Source organism: Nerophis ophidion, linkage group LG16 (assembly GCF_033978795.1).
Source record: "Nerophis ophidion isolate RoL-2023_Sa linkage group LG16, RoL_Noph_v1.0, whole genome shotgun sequence".
Classification (NCBI taxonomy): domain Eukaryota; kingdom Metazoa; phylum Chordata; class Actinopteri; order Syngnathiformes; family Syngnathidae; genus Nerophis; species Nerophis ophidion.
Genome location: NC_084626.1, coordinates 44,868,614 through 44,891,579, shown reverse-complemented (window position 1 = coordinate 44,891,579; position 22,966 = coordinate 44,868,614). Strand labels below are relative to the sequence as shown.

Here is a 22,966-nt window from a genome sequence, read left to right as displayed (position 1 = left end):
AAAGGTGCAGTTCCCCTTTAAAAGGCAGCTATATGAAGGTGGGCCTCACCCCCCGACCCCCAGGCCCCCATCACCTCCTCCTGACCCTGCCAGGGGCCGACACAAAACGGTGAACTGAAGCTTTTGTTGAAGCTGTCAAATTCCAGAGCCAAGGCCGTTCCCACACTCTGTGACGTGTGGACATGGCAGCAAAGTCCAAATCCATCTCCACTGTACAAAACAACCTTTAGGTGCTCACCCAATGGAATGTGGGAGGCAGGTACATTCCTCACCCTGCATGTGGATCCAGTTACACACCACTCGTGTACCGTGGAGCTACACGGGACATCCAAAAATGTCCGGTGACCACAAACGGACTCCTTCACAAGCACTGGCAGAGTCCCTTCTAGAACCTCACCTCTTTTGTTGGTTCTCTCCAGCTCCGCCGGGACCGCGGACGGGCCGTGGACGGGGGTCGCTGCCTCGGGGGTGTCGAAGTGACCATCTGAGTCCGAGCTGGTGGAACCGGAGGGAAACCACTTTAGAATCATCCCAAATATGACAACAAGTGACAAAACTGCACTTGCAGTACAACACAAAAACTGCGATTTTTCGACTTCACGAACAATATCTCTTTGATGATTTAAATAACATAATGGCCACTTTAAATAATGTAATGAGCTACATTCAAACCCTCTAAAGCAGGGATGTCCAAAGTGAGGACCGGGGGCTATTTGCCGCCCGCAGGTCATATTTAACGGCCCCACGGCAAATTGTAAAAATACAATTGAAAAAAATGAAAAACATAAAAAGTGATATAAAAGAGCAAACAGGTGAAATGTAACAAGAAAATGTTGCAATGCTTTAATAACACAAAGCTGCCAGGCAGGCTGTTTCTTTCTTTAAAAAAAAAAAAATGAATCAAAATCGATGTCATTTTGAATTATTGACATATTCAAGGCTTCAATTACGTCACATTAAATATTCACCTTGGAGATTTTTTTGGGGGAGAAAATGTTACATATTTGGTGTTTTGCCATATAAAAAACTGAGCTGATTTTTTTAAAAGAAGGGCCTAAAACAAACAAAACATAAACAACAATAAAACTTCAAATTGACGGATATATCTGAAGTTGATCTCGAGATTATTGTGCTAAAAGTAAAAAATTTTTTATATTATTTATTTTTTAACACTTTAATGAGTAGGACACAACAATAATTTTAGTGTGATTTGTTTTTAAGTGTCGTTGCTCAAAAAATAATGAATCAAAATCCAAAATTAAGGCTACAATTATTATATCATCTCAAATATTCCACCTAAAAAAGTTATTGTGTGAAAATATTGCATATTTTGTGTTTTTTTCCATTTTTTTTGTCTAATGTTGATCTAGAGATTTAAAACTTGCATAATAATAAAAATAATAATACTGAAAAATGACACATTTTTTATATTTTTTTGACCAAAACCCTTTGGGGTCCCCGGAATCATAACTGAGTGGAGGCCTAAATGTATATTTTTTTATACATATATTGTATTGGTTTTTAAAATAAAAAATTATGAAAATGGCCACCCGCTTGCTTTGATTTGGAAAAAGTTTGGACACCCCTGCTCTAAAAGTTTAGTGGCCACATGCGTGGACAGCACCTTTTAGCTCTTATTTCCAAAATTGTGTACACTACTGAATTGGGGTCTCATGGCCACATATGTGGACACTAATATTACCATCTGGTGGTGTCAGAAGAGTATAACATACAATGGAATTTGAGGAAAAAAAGTGTAAAAATAAGAATTAGCATGAAGTACACGTTTGTGTACTTATGGACTAAGTACATCATATCAAAAGATGATTCTTAGTTTTTATTCTAATTATGGTACAATAAGCCTAAATAGCAAATAGAAAAAAAACATGTAAACAAACAGCTTGGGCCTTAAGAGGTGCTAAATGATGTGGGAGACCATATTGAATAATGTGCTGGGCCACATACAATAACATAATGGGCCACATTAAATGACATGGTGGACCACATTCAATAATGTGCTGGGCTACATTAAATACAATAATGGGCGACATTAAATAATGACGCATACCACATTGAATAATGTGCTGGGCCACAATGAATGATGTGGCAGACCACATTGAATAATATGCTGGGGCACATTAAATAACATAATGGGCGACATTGAATAATATGCTGGGGACATTTAATAATGTGCTGGGCCAAATTAAATAACATGATTGGACACATTTAATGACTTGGCAGACCACAATGAATAATGTGCTGGGCCAAATTAAATAACATAATGGGTGACATTGAATAATATGCTGGGGCGCATTAAATAATGTGCTGGGCCACATTACATAACATTATAGGCCACATTTAATGACTTGGCAGACCACAATGAATAATAGGCTGGGCCACATTAAATAACATAATGGGCTACATTGAATAATATGCTGGGGCGCATTAAATAATGTGCTGGGCCAAATTAAATAACATTATAGGCCACATTTAATTACTTGGCAGACCACAATGAATAATAGGCTGGGCCACCTTAAATAACATAATGGGCTACATTGAATAATATGCTGGGGCGCATTAAATAATATGATGGGCCAACTAAATAACATAATGGGCCACATTTATTGACTTGGCAGACCACATTAAATAATGTGCTGGGTCACGTTAAATAACATAATGGGCTACATTGAATAATATGCTCGGGCACATTAAATAATGTGCTGGCCCACATTAAATAACGTAATGGGCCACATTTAATGACTTGGCAGACCACAATTAATAATGTGCTGGGCTAAATTAAATAATGTGTTGGGCCACATTTAATGATTTGGCAAACCACAATGAATAATGTTCTGGCCCACTTTAAATAATGTGCTGGGCCACATTAAAATAACATAATGGGCCACATTTAATGACTTGCCAGACCACAATGAATATTGTGCTGGGCCACATTAAGTAACATAATGGGTCACATTTAATGACTTGGCAGACCACGATTAATAATGTGCTGGGCTAAATTAAATAATGTGTTGGGCCACATTTAAATAACATAATGGGCCACATTTATTGATTTGGCAGACCACGATGAATAATGTGCTGGGCCACTTTAAATAATGTGCTGGGCCACATTAAATAACATAATGGGCCACATTTAATGACTTGCCAGACCACAATGAATATTGTGCTGGGCCACATTAAGTAACATAATGGGTCACATTTAATGAATTGGAAGACCACAATGAATAATGTGCTGGGCCACGTTAAAAAATATAATGGGCCACATTTAATTATTTGGCAGACCACAATGAATAATGTGCTGGGCCACATTAAATAACATAATGGGCCACATTTAATGACTTGGCAGACCACATTAAATAATGTGCTGGGCCACATTAAATAACATAATGGGCTACATTGAATAATATGCTGGGGCACATTAAATAATGTCCTAGCCCACGTTAAATAACGTAATGGGCCACGTTTAATAACTTGGCAGACCACGATTAATAATGTGCTGGGCTGAATTAAATAATGTTTTGGGCCACTTTTAAATAACATAATGGGCCACATTTAATGATTTGGCAGACCACAATGAATAATGTGCTGGGCAACCTTAAATAACATAATGGGTCACATTTAATGACTTAGAAGACCACAATGAATAATGTGCTGGGCCACATTAAATAATGCAATGGGCTACATTGAATGATGTGGCAGGTTTGACACAGGTGGTTGAGAGAGTTGTGTTGTGTTTGAGCGCAGCTGGGATAAATGTGTATTGGCAAAATTGTGCAGGACGGCTGTGACTGAGGTGCGCAGACAGGAAGTGAAGACAGAAAGAGGAAACAACAACAAGCCCCTCTCTTCCTGTCACAGTAACCTCACTCAACACATCCTAGTTTTTCACATTTCACTCCAAGTTGTGACTTTAAGTTTTACTATTTACTTTTCACATTTTACTCCAAGTAGTGAGTGTAAGTCAATCAACATTTAACATAAAGTGTGAGAGCTGCTGATGTGTTTCTACTGCAAAGACAGGAAGTTGTGTTTCCATCACACATTTGTCTGCACTACATGATCTAAATACACACTTTTACTCTGCGTGGGGCTACACAACATTGGCTGCACGTACATATTTATATATTATATCAAAAATAGTAAATAAAATTGGATATTAGGAGTATATGAATGTTGGACTTGTACATTGTTTACTTGTGTGACAAGACAACCTCCTTCAAGTTGTGTAGTCATTTTGAATTATGCACAGTGCTTGGACATTTGTCAAACATCCACTAAACTTGTGTTGTGTGTGATCATGTGTGTCGACACACAAACATTTTTATGAAAAGAGTCGTAATTTTACTCGACAAAAGTCACAGTTTTACAAGAAAACTTAATTTTTTGGGGCAATATTCTAATAATACCGTATTTCCTTGAACTGCCGCCGGGTATATAGTATGCGCCTGACTAGAATTACTGCCGGGTCAAACTCGTTTCGCCAAATAATTAGCATATGCTTAGAATTTCCACCGGGTCAAACTCGTCACGTCACGAGTGACACTTCACCTGTCATCATTTTCAAAATGGAGGAGGCTGATTTCAATCATTTGAAATCGCATAAAGGGAAGAAGATTAAGAGCTATTCAGTAGGATTTAAGGTCCAAGCTATTGAATATGCTAAAAAGAACAGTAAGCAGCTATGTTTTATTAATATACCGTAGCTGCGTGTGTCAAATATAGGTCATTAAATGACTCCTGCCTCCTGGTGGTAGAGGGCGCTAGTGATCCTTCTTGCGACTACTCGGCTGCAGAAGAAGTGACAACAAGCAGCAAGAGTTTATTTTTTCCTCTCGCTTGCACTTTTAACATGGAGGATTACATATCTAAAATAAAACAGTTTTCTAAACTGGACTTTCAATCGAAACAGGAGGTAATAAATGAAGATCTCCATCGAGACAGAGAGACTTTTAAAACTGAAGAAAGATAAGGAAGACTTCTATAAACAAGTTATCGATGCTTTTGATCAGAAGGAGCTGCGCATGGACTTCATTTATAAGTAAAGGTAAGACCATAATAATGTTTTTTTTATTAAATGTGCTTTTCATGATGGTATCCTTACATCACACTCAAATTTATAAGCGCGGGCCTAAATTCACCGCATGCCTTTGGTAAGTGCCGGAGTGAGAAGAGGTTTTAAATTGATTAGCACCCTGCCGGCAATTCAAGTAAATACGGTATTCAATTTCTTACACACACTTATTTCCTAGGTTGACCAAAGGGGAGAGCACTTCAAATTTGAACACACACTTGTTATTTCATATGTTGACCAGAGGGGGGTAGCACTTTTAAAAGCGACACGCAGTCAATTTGAACCGAGGATGTCGTGGTGCCTTGTGCAGCCCTTTGAGACACTTGTGATTTAGGACTATATAAATCAACATTGATTGATTGATTGATTGCTTGAAAAATCCCTCCTTTTTGGTACCATCCTCATTTTGACCAGCAGGGGTGCAAATGAGACATTCTCTATTAGATGCAATGTTATTGGAACCATGATTTATGTCATCACTTGTTCACTCCTCCTCATATGGAAGATACTTTTCCTTCATGTCTCAAGAAGGTTAGAAATACAAGAACACACACACACACACGTCAACACACACTCCTCACTCCAAAATCCTTCTTGCCTGCAGCCTTGCGATCGCTCCTCATCATCCTCCTCCTCCTCCTCCTCTTCCCTAGGCACCTTCTCGCTCCCTTCCTCTCCGTCCTCCCCTTCCTCCCCTCCTCGCACGGCGGTCCAGGTCCATTTGGCCCAGGACACGGGTGACAACCAGGACATGGCTCCTCTCAAAGGCGGCTGAAGACCCCCTTTTTTTTTTCTGGCCTCTGGTTCCTCTGTGAATTCCTCCCCAATGTTCTCCCGTCCTTCATGAGGAAACCAGGTCTGGTCTACTAATGGAAGTCCTCAGACATCCTCGGCAGCGTGAGTCCAGCACACCGATCAGCTGCCTCACCAAGAACTGATCCCTCTCTCCTCCTCCCAAGCCCTCCGGCCTCCAGCGGGCGTCTCCACCGACACTCGGCCAGGCGGGGGTGGCGGCGGAAAAAGGGTGTAGCTTCTCAGCAGCGAGCTCCATGTGTTCCCCCCGTGGCGGCAGAATGGTATGGACCAGGTTCCTCTTCGGAGGAGGAGGGGCTCCTCATTTGTGGCCCAGAGAGAGGGTAGGAATGTGGGGCCATACCTAAAGCCCCCCCAGGCTATTCCACAGTTAACTAACTGACAGACTGGAGGAACCGGTTCTGTTGGATCGTCTCAAGAACTCCACCTGACTCTCAGAAGTCAGCAAGTACAAACCCCGTTTCCATATGAGTTGGGAAATTGTGTTAGATGTAAATATAAACAAAATACAATGATTCGCAAATCATTTTCAACCCATATTTAGTTGAATGCACTACAAAGACAACATATTTGATGTTCAAACTCATAAACTTTAATTTTTTTGCAAATAATAATTAACTTAGAATTTCATTGCTGCAACACGTGCCAAAGTAGTTGGGAAAGGGCATGTTCACCACTGTGTTACATCACCTTTTCTTTCAACAACAGTCAATAAACGTTTGGGAACTGAGGAAACTAATTGTTGAAGCTTTGAAAGTGGAATTCTTTCCCATTCTTGTTTTATGTAGAGCTTCAGTTGTTCAACAGTCCGGGGTCTCCGCTGTCGTATTTTACGTTTCATAATGCGCCACACATTTTCCATTGGAGACAGGTTTGGACTGCAGGTGGGCCAGGAAAATACTCGCGCTCTTTTTTTACGAAGCCATGCTGTTGGCATTGTCTTGCTGAAATAAGCAGGGGCGCCCATGAAAAAGATGGCGCATAAATGGCAGCATATTCCATCCATCCATTTTCTACCGCTCATTCCCTTTTGGGGTCGCGGGGGGCGCTAGCGCCTATCTCAGCTACAATCGGGCGTAAGGCGGGGTACACCCTGGACAAGTCGCCACCTCATCGCAGGGCCAACACAGATAGACAGACAACATTCACACTCACATTCACACATCCAAAACCTTTCAGCATTAATGGTGCCTTCACAGATGTGTAAGTTACCCATGCCTTGGGCACTAATGCACCCCCATACCATCACACATGCTGGCTTTTCAACTTTGCGTCGATAACAGTCTGGATGGTTCGCTTCCCCTTTGGTCCGGATGACACGATGTCGGATACTTCCAAAAACAATTTGAAATGTGGACTCGTCAGACCACAGAACACTTTTCCACTTTGCATCAGTCCATCTAGATCAGGGGTGTCAAACTCAAATACAGAGTGGGCCAAAATTTTAAACGGAACAAAGCCGCGGGCCAAGGTTGGACAAATTAACCTTTTAATAGGGACCCAAACAAGTTTTGCATTAAATATTGAACAAGCAAGGCTTATGTAACTTTAGTGACATGCAAAATCCAGTTTCAAATAATAATAATAATAATTAAAAAAATATCAATGGCATATCAAATAAAATTTAAATAAAAATGTTATAGCTTTTTTTCTATTTGCAATCTTCTGAGGTAAATATCAATTTTTTTCCACAGGCTAATAATACATTTGAAAATAAAATAACAATAATGAATGAACCAAACATTCAAGCCTTGAAGTAGCAAGAGAGAATGCATGAATAAAATGTTAATTATTGGTCAGTTTGCTGGAAGTTTCCCGGAAGAGTTAGTGCTGCAAGGGCTTCTGGGTATTTGTTCTGTTGTGTCACGGTGCGGATGTTCACCCGAAATGTGTTTGTCATTCTTGTTTGGTGTGGGTTCACAGTGTGGCGCATATTTGTAACAGTGCTAAAGTTGTTTATACGGCCACCCTCAGTGTGACCTGTATGGCTGTTGACCAAGTATGCGTTGCATTCACTTGTGCGTGTGTGTAAAAGCCACAAATATTACGTGACACGCTGTTAGTATGGAGGAAAAGCGGACGTGACAACAGGTTATCGAGAACGCTAAAGGCAGTGCCTTAAATGCACGCCCCCAATATAGTTGTCCAGGTGGAAATTGGTAGAAATTCGGGAGAATGGTTGCCCCGGGAGATTTTCGGGAGGGGCACTGAACTTCGGGAGTCCACCGGGAAAATTAAGAGGGTTGGCAAGTATGAGTATTAGCGGTGAATGCGGTGTTACAGCGGCACCGACGCTGTATAACACCGTCGGGCCAGCTTTAATGCTAAATTGATATTGCCTCAAGGGCCAAATTAAATTACACGGCGGGCCAGAGTTTGACACCCATGATCTAGATGATCTCGGGCCCAGAGAAGCCGGCGGCGTTTCTGGATGTTGTTGATAAATGGCTTTCGCTTTGCATAGTAGAGCTCTAACTTGCACTTACAGATGTAGCGACCAACTGTATTTAGTGACAGTGGTTTTCTGAAGTGTTCCTGAGCCCATGTGGTGATATCCTTTAGAGATTGATGTCGGTTTTTGATACAGTGCCGTCTGAGGGATGGAAGGTCACGGTCATTCAATGTTGGTTTCCGGCCATGCCGCTTACGTGGAGTGATTTCTCCAGATTCTGTGAACCTTTTGATGATATTATGGAGCGTAGATGTTGAAATCCCTAAATTTCTTGCAATTTGAGAAACGTTGTTCTTAAACTGTTTGACTATTTGCTCACGCAGTTGTGGACAAAGGGGTGTACCTCGCCCCATCCTTTCTTGTGAAAGACTGAGCATTTTTTTGGGAAGCTGTTTTTATACCCAATCATCGCACCCACCTGTTCCCAATTAGCCTGCACACCTGTGGGATGTTCCAAATAAGTGTTTGATGAGCATTCCTCAACTTTATCAGTATTTATTGCCACCTTTCCCAACTTCTTTGTCACGTGTTGCTGGCATCAAATTCTAAAGTTAATGATTATTTGCAAAAAAAAGTTTATCAGTTTGATCATCAAATATGTTGTCTTTGTAGCATATTCAACTGAAAATGGGTTGAAAATGATTTGCAAATCATTGTATTCTGTTTATATTTACATCTAACACAATTTCCCAACTCATATGGAAACGGGGTTTGTACATCAGTTGATAACGTTGATGACTAACATTCCCTGCATCTGCCACCTGTCCCCATCAGTACTTTTACAGATGTGCCATTTCAAAAAGCAACAGAAAGTATAAAAATACTTTGGTACACAGCCACGTCTCAGCGGCTTGCACACAATTTTCCATGACTGAGACACACGTGGCTCCTCTTAGAGGCCCCGCACTGAAAGGGTGGAGTTTGTCGTTATTTGCAGTCCGGGACTGCAGATGTCTGCTTTTTGCTTTCAGGGTGTTTATCCCAAGACTGTGTTGCAATAAGAAAATACTCTGACTGGAAAGTCAGGATCAATCGTATTTTTGTGCTGAGGAAGTCATAACAGAGGAAACCATCCCGCCCTGTTTTTTCTGGACTAAAAATGGCATCGATAAACATTTAAATGTCGTATAAAGGCGGCCGTGTGCGTGCATCGATAGGGTCTCTGGGATAAAAGATCACCCTTTCCTTAAAAAGCTGGAGCCAGCCGAGAAGTCCGGAGCTGTCTACAGAGTCTCGTGTTTCAAATACCGTACTGTGATGTGGGAGGAACTGGGAAAATATGACTTGTTTTTTTGTTTTTTTTGTCAAAACAATCACATAAGCCAGAAGCAACAACAATTTCAGCTTCTCTCGATCGTTACGTTTCCCCTTGGTAGACAAAACAACGTCGAATGTTGTTAGCCTAAGCTTGTAATAAGTCCACATATGCAAATGAGTATAAGGCACCATGTACACACTACTTCTCTTTTAGAGGAGGAGAGCAGACACGTCACTCTTTCCTGCGAAACTACGACAATGCAGACACAATAGTTTCTTGGAAAAGAAGCATCTAAGAACCCAAGTGCAGTGCCTTTAAGTTGACTGACGCCGAAAAAGGGATAATAAATGAGAAACAGTTAATTGTAAAAATCACTTTGGTATGCTATGTGAATAGTATACATACAGTCTATTATACAGCATTATTCACATGTGAATAATATAAATACAGTCTATTATACAGCATTATTCACATGTCAATAACATAAATACAGTCTGTTATACAGTATTATTTACATGTGAATAATATAAATACAGTCTATTATACAGCATTATTCACAGGTGAATAATATAAATACAGTCTATTATACAGCATTATTTACATGTGAATAATATAAATACAGTCTATTATACAGCAATATTCACGGGTGAATATTATAAATACAGTCTATTATACAACATTATTCACATGTGAATAACAAATACAGTCTATTATATGGCATTATTCACATGTGAATAATATAAATACAGTCTATTATACAGCATTATTCACAGGTGAATAATATAAATACAGTCTATTATACAGCATTATTTACATGTGAATAATATAAATACAGTCTATTATACAGCATTATTCACAGGTGAATAATATAAATACAGTCTATTATACAGCATTATTCACATGTGAATAACAAATACAGTCTATTATATGGCATTATTCACATGTGAATAATATAAATACAGTCTATTATACGGAATTATTCACATGTGAATAATATAAATACAGTCTATTATACAGCATTATTCACATGTGAATAATATAAATACAGTCTATTATACAGCATTATTTACATGTTAATAACATAAATACAGTCTGTTCCATCCATTCATCCATCATCTTCCGCTTATCCGAGGTCGGGTCGCGGGGGCAACAGCCTAAGCAGGGAAACCCAGACTTCCCTCTCCCCAGCCACTTCGTCTAGCTCTTCCCGGGGGATCCCGAGGCGTTCCCAGGCCAGCCGGGAGACATAGTCTTCCCAACGTGTCCTGGGTCTTCCCCGTGGCCTCCTTCCGGTTGGACGTGCCCTAAACACCTCCCTAGGGAGGCGTTCGGGTGGCATCCTAAATACAGTCTGTTATACAGTATTATTTACATGTGAAAAATATAAATACAGTCTATTATACAACATTATTCACATGTGAATAATATTAATACAGTCTATTATACAGCATTATTCACATGTGAATAATATAAATACAGTCTATTATACAGCATTATTCACATGTGAATAGTATGAATACAGTATATTATACAGAATTATTCACATGTGAATAATGTAAATACAGTCTATTATACAGCATTATTCACATGTGAATAATGTAAATACAGTCTATTATACAGCATTATTCACAGGTGAATAGTATAGTCAGTCTATTATACAGCATGCTTTATTTACATGTGAATAACAAAAATATAGTCTATTATACAGCATTGTTCACATGTGAATAATATACATAGTCTGTTTTATATGTATATATATATATATATATATATGAAATACTTGACTTGGTGAATTCTAGCTGTAAAAATACTCCTCCCCTCTTAACCACACACACACACACACACACCCACCCACACACACTCCACCTCCCAAAATCGGAGGTCTCAAGGTTGGCAAGTATGCCTGCACCTCAACTCCCGGATAAGTTTTTCAACTTGTTTAAGTCGGGGTCCATGTAAATCAATTCATGGTAACTTCCTGGTGGTTTGCCTTGGCTCAAAAAGGTTGAAAAACACTGCTTTAACATGTTAAAAAGTGTAAGGACATTGGACTGGATTGGTGTGTATGACAGCGGCCTCTGGTGGTAGAAAAGTGACATGACGGTTATCCAGTTTATCGGTCATTTTCCTGTTATGCTCTTCTTGTCTCTTTGTTTTTTTTTTTGCACTGCTGTCCACAAATATACGCATATTGGTATTGATAATATTTACTTCAATGTATTTATTTTATTTCTTATTTATTTTTTATCAACAAATCCAACAAAATAATCCACAACAATACCATCATAATGCAATTCCAAAACCAAAACCAAACCCGACCCAGCAACATTTGGAATAGTGTAACCTATTTTTTATGGGCTTGTCTCTTTGTGATGTTAAGTTCCTTTTGTAAACTGTTATACCAGGGCTAGGGAACCTATGGCTCTAGAGCCAGATGTGGCTCTTTTGATGACTGCATCTGGCTCTCAGATAAATCTTAGCTGACGTTGCTTAACACGATAAGTAATGAATAATTCCGCTTGTAATCACAGTGTTAAAAATAACGTTCAAAATATAAAACATTCTCGCGCATTTTAATCCATCCATCCGTTTTCTACCGCACCTGTTCAAGAAGTTGCGTTAATGGTAAAAAGTTATTTATTATTGATTAGTGTGGGATTCTTCAGACCACCAAGGACCAACATAAGAGCCTGTTTCAGGGTTACAATATTGTTTTATTTTTCAATAAGTCTCTCAGTTGCTTTCCAGCAATTGTCTTTTTCTCTTTCCTTCTCGCTCGCACTCTAGCTCCAGCCCCAACCCTGTCTCTCCTCCTGGCTGCTGCTTATAACAGAGCGACAGGTGATTAGATAACAAGGCCCAAGTGGGCCGTCTACGCACCTGTCGCTGATTTCGAGGCCGGTCCTGGCACACCCCGCTTCGCTGTAGGCCCGCAGGCCACACCCCCTCCCCAGTTAGCTTCAGAATAACAATGTTTTTACAGAGAATAACAGACTTATTATACTCTAGAAATGTTGGTTTTACTTAAAAATGTACGTGATTAGTTGTGTTCAGTGTAAAAAAAATATTATAGGGCTCTTACGGAAATACCTTTTAAAATATTTGGCTTCGCTGCAGGCCCGCAGGCCACACCCCCTCCACAGTTAGCTTCAGAATAACAATGTTTTTACAGAGAATAACAGACTTATTATACTCTATAAATGTTGGTTTTATTTAAAAATGTACGTGATTAGTTGTGTTCAGTGTAAAAAAAATATTATATAGCTCTTACGGAAATACCTTTTAAAATATTTGGCTTCGCTGCAGGCCCGCAGGCCACATCCCCTCCACAGTTAGCTTCAGAATAACAATGTTTTTACAGAGAATAACAGACTTATTATACTCTAGAAATGTTGGTTTTACTTAAAAATGTACGTGATTAGTTGTGTTCAGTGTAAAAAAAATATTATAGGGCTCTTACGGAAATACCTTTTAAAATATTTGGCTTCGCTGCAGGCCCGCAGGCCACACCCCCTCCACAGTTAGCTTCAGAATAACAATGTTTTTACAGAGAATAACAGACTTATTATACTCTATAAATGTTGGTTTTATTTAAAAATGTACGTGATTAGTTGTGTTCAGTGTAAAAAAAATATTATATAGCTCTTACGGAAATACCTTTTAAAATATTTGGCTTCGCTGCAGGCCCGCAAGCCACACCCCTCCAATATTAGCTTCAGAATAACAATGTTTTTACAGAGAATAACATACTTATTATACTCTATAAATGTTGGTTTTATTTAAAAAATGTACGTGATTAGTTGTGTTCAGTGTAAAAAAAATATTATATGGCTCTTACGGAAATACCTTTTAAAATATTTGGCTTCGCTGCAGGCCCGCAGGCCACACCCCCTCCCCAGTTAGCTTCAGAATAACAATGTTTTTACAGAGAATAACAGACTTATTATACTCTATAAATGTTGGTTTTACTTAAAAATGTACGTGATTAGTTGTGTTCAGTGTAAAAAAAATATTATATAGCTCTTACGGAAATACCTTTTAAAATATTTGGCTTCGCTGCAGGCCCGCAGGCCACACCCCCTCCACAGTTAGCTTCAGAATAACAATGTTTTTACAGAGAATAACAGACTTATTATACTCTATAAATGTTGGTTTTATTTAAAAATGTACGTGATTAGTTGTGTTCAGTGTAAAAAAAATATTATATGGCTCTTACGGAAATACCTTTTGAAATATTTGGCTTCTTGGCTCTCTCAGCCAAAAAGGTTCCCGACCCCTTATTTATAGAGTATAATAAGACTTATTATACTCTATAAATAAGTATACTAAGACTTATTATACTCTAATGATTTGTCTTTGTTAGAAATATAGCTTGGTCCAATTGCTTATGTATTATAACAAAGTGCAGATTGGATTTTAACCTATTTAAAACATGTCATCAAAATTCTAAAATTGATCTTAATCAGGAAAAATGACTAATGATGCTACATAAATTCCTTTTTTTAATTTTTTCAAAAATATTCGAATTAGCGAGTTTTTCTCTTCTTTTTTTCGGTTGAATTTTGGATTTTAAAGAGTCGAAATTGAAGATAAACAATGTTTCAATATTACATTTTCCTTTTTTTCCCTGTTTTCTCCTCTTTCAATCCGTTCAATTAAGTGTTTTTTTCATCATTTATTCTTTACAAAAGACCTTCCGTAAAAGGAAAAAAAATGTACGACGGAATGACGGACAGAAATACCCATTTTTTATATATATATAGATTTATTTATTAAAGGTAAATTGAGCAAATTGGCTATTTCTGGCAATGTATTTAAGTGTGTATCAAACTGGTAGCCCTTCGCATTAATCAATACCCAAGAAGTAGCTCTTGCTTTCAAAAAAGTTGCTGACCTCTGATCTAGAAGAAATGTCAGCACATTTGAAATAAAAGTGAAAATAACTTGATTAGCGAGTCAGTGGTATTAGTTTGCTCAATAGATGGCGATAAAGGGCGTTTCGGAGAGAAAACAGCGGAAGTCCGCCAACCCAGAAGAAGAAGCGCTTCCGCCCGGAGGCACTTTGATGTTAGTTAATGGCGGTCGGTTGTCTGTCTGCGTCTTCACGGTTTCAACTGTAACTGTCTAATTGTCATCCAAAATGTACTCCAATGTGCGGGAAATACGGAGCAGTTACAAGATATTTATGTTCAACTTTCAGGTTGGGTCATGTGCCGAGGTGAATGGAAAATTACGCTTTAAGACGCGGCGAAAAGGAAGGAAAAGGTGAGACTGTCTTTTTTTTTTTTTTAGCAGTGTTGGCGCTCAAAATATTTAAAATGGGGTCCCAGGGGCCCCATCAAGTCATTAAAACGGGGTCCCACTTTTTTGTAAGCGTTTTGAGAACAAATGATACTCGGTTGGTAGAGTGGCCGTGCCAGCAACTTTAGGGTTCCAGGTTCGATCCCCGCTTCTGCTTTCCTAGTCACTGCCGTTGTGTCCTTGGGCAAGACACTTTACCCACCTACCCCCAGTGCCACCCACATTGGATATCGGGTTTCACTATGTAAAAGGGCTTTGAGTCACTAAAACAGGGGTAGGGAACCTATGGCTCTAGAGCCAGATGTGGCTCTTTTGATGACTGCATCTGGCTCTCGGATAAATCTGAGCTGACATTGCTCAACACGATAAGTAATGAATAATTCCACTTGTAATCACAGTAGGGATGCACCGAAATGAAAATTTGTGGCCGAAGCCGAATAAAATTTAAACGCTTGGCCGAATAATGAATGCAGTTTTTCACAATTTTTTTAATATTGCATAAATAGCCTAGAATAAATATTTAGACATGTTTTTTAAATAAAGTATTTTTTTTATTGAATATTGACATATTTTTAATATTCCAGTAGTCTTTGCTTTTCAAAAAAAGCACAGTTTTTCATTTGTATTAGGCCTTCAAACAAAACATGCATTCCAAAAAAAATAATAAAGTGCATTAAAGTGGATAAACCCACAACAAATGAATTATTGTCCTTTTGGCAAAAGTCTGCTTAGCCACAGATATGCTAATAATGTAAACAGAAGGCTTAAGTAAATCTCAATTAAGTGTGTGCTTGTAACCTCATACACTTATACAGGTAGCCTACACAACAGGCTAATAATGTAAACAGAGGCCCCACTAAATCTCAATAAGTGTGTGCTTGTAACCTCATACACTTATACAGGTAGCCTACACAACAGGCTAATAATGTAAACAGAGGCCCCACTAAATCTCAATTAAGTGTGTGCTTGTAACCTCATACACTTATACAAGTAGCCTACACAACAGGCTAATAATGTAAACAGAGGCCCCACTAAATCTCAATAAGTGTGTGCTTGTAACCTCATACACTTATACAAGTAGCCTACACAACAGGCTAATAATGTAAACAGAAGGCTCAAGTAAATCTCAATTAAGTGTGTGCTTATAACCTCATACACTTATACAGGTAGCCTACACAACAGGCTAATAATGTAAACAGAGGCCCCACTAAATCTCAATTAAGTGTGTGCTTGTAACCTCATACACTTATACAAGTAGCCTACACAGCAGGCTAATAATGTAAACAGAGGCCCCACTAAATCTCAATAAGTGTGTGCTTGTAACCTCATACACTTATACAAGTAGCCTACACAACAGGCTAATAATGTAAACAGAGGCCCCACTAAATCTCAATAAGTGTGTGCTTGTAACCTCATACACTTATACAGGTAGCCTACACAACAGGCTAATAATGTAAACAGAAGGCTCAAGTAAATCTCAATTAAGTGTGTGCTTATAACCTCATACACTTATACAGGTAGCCTACACAACAGGCTAATAATGTAAACAGAGGCCCCACTAAATCTCAATTAAGTGTGTGCTTGTAACCTCATACACTTATACAAGTAGCCTACACAACAGGCTAATAATGTAAACAGAGGCCCCACTAAATCTCAATAAGTGTGTGCTTGTAACCTCATACACTTATACAGGTAGCCTACACAACAGGCTAATAATGTAAACAGAAGGCTCAAGTAAATCTCAATTAAGTGTGTGCTTATAACCTCATACACTTATACAGGTAGCCTACACAACAGGCTAATAATGTAAACAGAGGCCCCACTAAATCTCAATTAAGTGTGTGCTTGTAACCTCATACACTTATACAAGTAGCCTACACAACAGGCTAATAATGTAAACAGAGGCCCCACTAAATCTCAATAAGTGTGTGCTTGTAACCTCATACACTTATACAGGTAGCCTACACAACAGGCTAATAATGTAAACAGAGGCCCCACTAAATCTCAATAAGTGTGTGCTTGTAACCTCATACACTTATACAGGTACACAACATATCCCAACGTCACCGCGTCACTGCACGTTGGTTGATTGCGTCGCCGCGTCAAAAAAATTGCGTCACACGCCACTATTCGGCCTTGTTCTTAACTCATTCCACCGAAGGCCGAATGTGGATTTTTTTGCCATATTCGGCCGAATATATTCGGTTACCGATTAATCGGTGCATCCCTAAATCACAGTGTTAAAAATAACGTTCAAAATATAAAACATTCTCATGCATTTTTATGTTCAAGAAGTTGCGTTAATGGTAAGAAGTAATTTATTTATTATTGGTTAGTGTGGGGTTTGCCCTCCTGGGGGTTCTTCAGACCACCAAGAGCCTGTTTTAGGGTTACAATATTGTTTTTTTTAAATTTTCTCTCAGTTGCTTTCCAGCATTTGTCTCTTGTTCCTCTCGTCCTCACTCGCGCTCTGGCTCCAGCCCTGTCTCTCCTCCTGGCTGCTGCTTATTTATTATTGATTAGTGTGGGTTTCTTCAGACCACCAAGCGCTGACATGAGAGCCTGTTTCAGGGTTACAATATTGTTTTATTTTTCAATAAGTCTCTCAGTTGCTTTCCAGCAATTGTCTTTTTCTCTTTCGTTCTCGCTCGCACTCTGGCTCCAGCCCCAACCCCGTTTCTCCTCCTGGCTGCTGCTTATAACAGAGCGACATGTGATTAGATAAAAAGGCCCGGGTGGGCCTTCTACGCGCCTGTCGCTGATTTCGATGCCAGTCCTGGCAACATCCCGCTTTGCTGCAGGCCACGCCCCTTCCACAGTTAACTTCAGAATAACAATGTTAATACAAAGAATAAGAGACCTCTTATACTCTGGAAATGTTGGTCTTACTTAAAAATGCACGCGTTTAGTTGTGTTCAGTGTTAAAAAAAAATATTATATGGCTCTTAGGGAAATACATTTTAAAATATTTAGCTTCTTGGCTCTCTCAGACAAAAAGGTTCCCGACCCCTGCACTAGAGAAAGGCGCTATATTAATATAATTCCATGACATGCATGCATTATCCTGTTGTATCTCACATTCTATATTGTGTTTTGGAAAAGTTGTCATAAACGTTGCTTAATTCATTACAAAAATAATGCAAAAGAAAACACATTTGTATGCTTATGTAAATGTATTCATTCATTTTCTTCTTTCCTTCCTTGGGGCGGTTTAGCTCGGCTGGTAGAGTGGCCGTGCCAGCAACTTGAGGGTTGCAGGTTCGATTCCCGCTTCTGCCAACCTAGTCACTGCCGTTGTGTCCTTGGGCAAGACACTTTGCCCACTTGCTTCCGGTGCCACCCACACTGGTTTAAATGTAACTTACATATTGGGTTTCACTATGTAAAGCGCTTTGAGTCACTTGAGAAAAAGCGCTATATAAATATAATTCACTTCACTTCATGGATCTAAACCATGAGCTACTTATTGGGTACTGATTGATGAGAAGGGCTACCAGTTTCATACGCACTTAAATAAATTGCCAGAAATAGCCAATTTGCTCAATTTACCTTTAATAAATAAATCTATATATATAGAAAAAAAGGGGAATTTCTTTGTCATTCCGTCGTACATTTTTTTTCCTTTTACGGAAGGTTTTTTGTAGAGAATAAATGATGAAAAAAAAACACTTAGTTGAACGGTTTAAAAGAGGAGAAAACAGGAAAAAATGAAAATAAAATTTTGAAACATAGTTTACCGTATTTCCTTGAAAAGCCGCCAGGGCGCTAATTCATTTAAAACCTCTTCTCACTCCTGCGCTTATTCAAGGCATGCGGTAAAAGTAAGCAGGCGTTAATAATTTTAAAACCTCTTCTCACCCTGCGCTTACCAATGGCATGCAGTAAAATATTGAGTGTGATGTAAGGATAAAAAAAAATGTTATTATGTTCAGCACCGGTGGTTGTGGACCACTGCTCTACAACATGTCATCGCGCCCGCCTTTACACCATGCTATCTGCGTGCCGGCCGGACGCATACATTTCACTGCTTCTATTACGAGATTGCAAGGCATACTTGTTCATCAGCCACTGAAGGTTGTGATATAAACAACTTTAACACTCTTACTAATATGCGCCACACTGTGAACCCACACCAAACAAGAATAACAAACACATTTCTGGAGAACATCGGCTATGTAACACATTATAAACGCAACATAACAATTACCCAGAATGCCATGCATCCATGACTCTTACTGGCTATATTATACACCCCTGCGCCCCCAACGCCGCCCACCTCAACCGACGCAAAATATGCAAAATCTCTTACAAAAAATATTTTTCAAAGTGAAATATTTGATGTGAAGTATAGACAGATCAATAATTCATAAAAACATCGGTTTTGATTCAATATTATGTTTTGAACAACGACTGTTTTAAAGAAGAAAAAAACTGCTTTTTTATTAGTCAACATTGCAACTTTTTTCTAAATTACATCTCACCTTTTAGCTTTTTTTATTCCACTTTAGTTATGTTTTTGTTTATTTTAATAGTACTTAGAAGAATGTGCCGTGGGCCTTTTAAAACATTAGCTGCAAATGTCCTCCGGGCCACACTATTGACACCCCTGCTATAGGTAATACAAAAATTAAATCTCATAATTCTATGGATAAAAATGCACAGTCAGCATCTCTGCTTCAGTAAACAATGACAGCGATGATGTCACTTGCTAACTTGTCAGCCACTTCTCCAAGAGACTCATTTTGAACACTCCTCGCACTTCAACACTTCAAAAGGCACGTATTTGCCCTGTTTGTTGACCTACAAAGTGTGTTTTTGGGGTGGAGAAGTCAGGACTTTAGCTTGAAGCTAATAGTTAGCCTGTCTCCATCCTCAAACAGTTTTGATTCAGCAGGAGATAAAGGTTTAAAAGACTAAATCAACTCATAGTGTGCCATGTCTACTAGAGACATGGCACAAGATGAAGTTAAAAATAGAGCTGTCCGATAATATCCGTCGATAAATGCTTTAAAATGTGATATCGGAAATTATTTGTTTCAAAAAGTAAAATTAATGACTTTTTAAAATGCTGCTCTACGGAGTGGTACACGGACGTAAGGAGAAGTACAGAGCGCCAATAAACCTTTGCGTGCTGGCCCAATCACATAATATCTACGGCTTTTTCACACACACAAGTGAATGCAAGGCATACTGGGTCAACAGCCATACAGGCCATACAAATATGCGCCACACTGTGAACCCACACCAAACAAAAATGACAAACACATTTCGGGAGAACATCCGCACCGTAACAGAACATAAAAACAACAGAACAAATACCCAGAACCCCTTGCATAACTAACTCTTCCGGGAAGCTACAATATACAACCCCCGCTACCCTTTACCCCCCACTTCAACATCCTCATGCTCTCTCAGGGAGAGTATGTCCCAAATTCCAAGCTGCTGTTTTGAGGCATGTTAAAAAATATAATGCACTTTGTGACATCACTACTAAATACGGCAGTGCCGTGTTGGCATTTTTTTTTTCCCATAACTTGAGTTGCTTTATTTTGGAAAACCTTGTTACATTGTTTAATGCATCCGGCGGGGCTACACAACAAAATAAGGCATAATAATGTGTTCATTCCACAACTGTATATTTCGGTATCGGAATCGGTAATTAAGAGTTGGACAATATCGAATGTGGGCAAATAAGCCATTATCGGACATCTCTATGTAAAATTTTGACTTTACACTCACTGTTTACCCTTAATTCTGTCTTTTGACAGCCCTTCTCGGTAAAGTTGTCAGAGTTCCAACTGAGGCAGTATTTGTCATCGATAAAACTTTCGGCGAATCCAAATATATGGCCGATAAAAATGCAATAAACGGGGACGGAAATTTGACCCGGCAAATATTAACAAAAGAAAACACTGGCTGACAGCGATAACTGATTAAATACAAATACAAATTAAAACCGGGTGGTAAAAATAGATATAAAATTCGCATGGGGCGGTTTAGCTCGGTTGGTAGCGTGGCCGTGCCAGCAACTTGAGGGTTGCAGGTTCGATTCCCGCTTCTGCCAACCTAGTCACTGCCGCTGTGTCCTTGGGCAAGACACTTTACCCACCTGCTCCCAGTGCCAACCACACTGGTTTGAATGTACTTAGAGTACTTGGGTTTCACTATGTAAAGCGCTTTGAGTCACTAGAGAAAAAGTGCTATATAAATATAATTCACTTCACATTCCCATCCAGGGGACACACAGGCTTTCGTAATAGATAATATAGAATAGAAAGTACTTTATTGATCCCTGGGGGAAATTCAGCACCACAGTTCGCTCACAATAGACAATAATAATAATAAATAATTATTGTCTGTTGTGTATATGTAATTGCGCGTTCTTTCTGATTTCAATGCGCAAAAAGACGCAAAAAGTGCGTTAACGCCAAACTGGTTGTAATTGAAATACGCAGTCTGTGTTGTAAAGTCCAGTGCCGTGTCGGTCACAGTTGCTATGACATTTCTTGCCCAAGTAATACTAACCCCGCTCTTAATGAATCATTCAGTCACGCGCATGGTGCAAAAACTTGTCCTTTCCTTGTCAGTTGAGAATGCAGGGCGAGAATGGCGAAAAGGACTGCGGATGTGAGGTGACCGAGCTCCGTCTTAAAGTGGAGGCGTTGAAAGACGAGCTGAAGGAGTGCAAGACGGAGCTGTCCAAGTTGCAGAAGCAGCTGAGCCACTCCGAGGGACTACAGAGGAGCTCCGAGAGCTACAATGAAGACTTGAGGAAACAGGTCTGAGTGGATAACATTTGTATGTTTGTGTGTATGAGATGAAGTAGTGTTGCTGTGCGATAGTACTTTGAGGAAACCACACTTTTAGAGCAGAGTTGGACAAAAAATTGACACAGTAAGTTATTAATTATATCAGTTTAAAATACAGTTAGTGTGAATATATATACTCGATATATCGCAGGTTTGTCTCTGTGCGGTATAGAAAATGACTAATCTTGATATTGGGGTATACGTTGCTTTTAGCTGCAGTCATTACACTACAGGCGTTTCTCACTCTTTCTTGTCTCTCCTTCTCAATAAAACAAGCGCACCTCCTTACATGTGTCACATACGTATACGCCCTCGCGGAGCAGAGAGGTAGCGACATGGGTAAGGTTAGCTGTGTTGCTAGCGGAGCGGCGCGAGTGGTAATACGAGAGAAAGAAGGTGCAAATCTGGTAACAAAAGAAGGAAGAATTAATTCCCAAGTAAAACGGCGGTGGTTTGGCTTCAAGCGGGAAGATGTCGAACGGACAACCGTATTTTGTCAAGTGTGGGGCAAAAGCGTTGCTACAAAAAGTAGCATTACTGCTAATATGTAGCATCATTTGAAAAGTCACCTGCTAGAGAACGAAGAGTGTTTGAAACTCCGCATGTCAACATCTCCGTTCGGTGCCACACCCACAAAATGCAGAGGCAACCATTTATACATCAACACTGTATGAAAATGATACTCAACAACAGAAGGAGATAACGTCTGCAGGAACCTACCACATAGCGAAGGACATACACTATTTGATTTCCTATTATGCAGCTCATTTTTATTTGACAGTTATTGAAATATCTTGTGTGACATCATGCACAAAAGTGCACTTTATTTGTTTTTAACTATTGTAGTGGGTTTCTGTACAAAAAGTGTACTTTAATTTAGTGTTGTTTTGATATATCATCTTAGTGACATCATGCACAAAAGTGCACTAATAGCTTGTTTTAAACTGTCTCTGACAATCTTGCACTTTCTGTTTTGGAAATGACATGAATGTTTGTGCCACTGCTTAATAACTGTTTAATAAATACACTTTTAGTTGTGATTTCCCTCTCTGCATGAAAGTTTAAAAGTAGCATATATTAATGCAGTATGAAGAAGAATGTTTTAATGTAGACACATAGAATCATCATACTGCTGGGATTATATGCATCAAGTGTTCATTCAAGACTAAGGCAAAATATCCAGATATATATGTTGTATCGTGACATGGCCTAAAAATAGAGACATTAAAATAAGGCCATATTTC

General features: G+C 39.1%; 2 protein-coding genes across 5 annotated transcripts in view; one reads left to right on the top strand and one right to left on the bottom strand.

Moving 5' to 3' along the window:
- tacc1 (transforming, acidic coiled-coil containing protein 1) overlaps nucleotides 1–22,966 on the bottom strand; it is an 84,963-nt gene that overhangs the window by 30,932 nt on the left and 31,065 nt on the right. For 2 of the 4 annotated variants that reach the window (XM_061875291.1, XM_061875289.1), the window contains exon 2: nucleotides 398–495. The exons of 1 other annotated variant lie outside the window; for it this stretch is intronic. In XM_061875291.1, the coding sequence (XP_061731275.1) occupies nucleotides 398–495 (98 nt within the window). Of the gene's footprint in view, nucleotides 1–397; nucleotides 496–5,687; nucleotides 6,038–22,966 lie in introns of those variants that run through there. One more of the 4 variants, XM_061875288.1, reaches the window with a different exon arrangement.
- aggf1 (angiogenic factor with G patch and FHA domains 1) overlaps nucleotides 14,627–22,966 on the top strand; it is a 28,437-nt gene continuing 20,097 nt past the window's right edge. Inside the window, exons 1-3 of the mRNA XM_061875292.1 lie at nucleotides 14,627–14,728; nucleotides 14,813–14,877; nucleotides 21,501–21,692. Of these exons, the coding sequence (XP_061731276.1) occupies nucleotides 21,507–21,692 (186 nt within the window). The 5' untranslated portion in view covers nucleotides 14,627–14,728; nucleotides 14,813–14,877; nucleotides 21,501–21,506. The remainder of the gene's footprint in view (nucleotides 14,729–14,812; nucleotides 14,878–21,500; nucleotides 21,693–22,966) is intronic.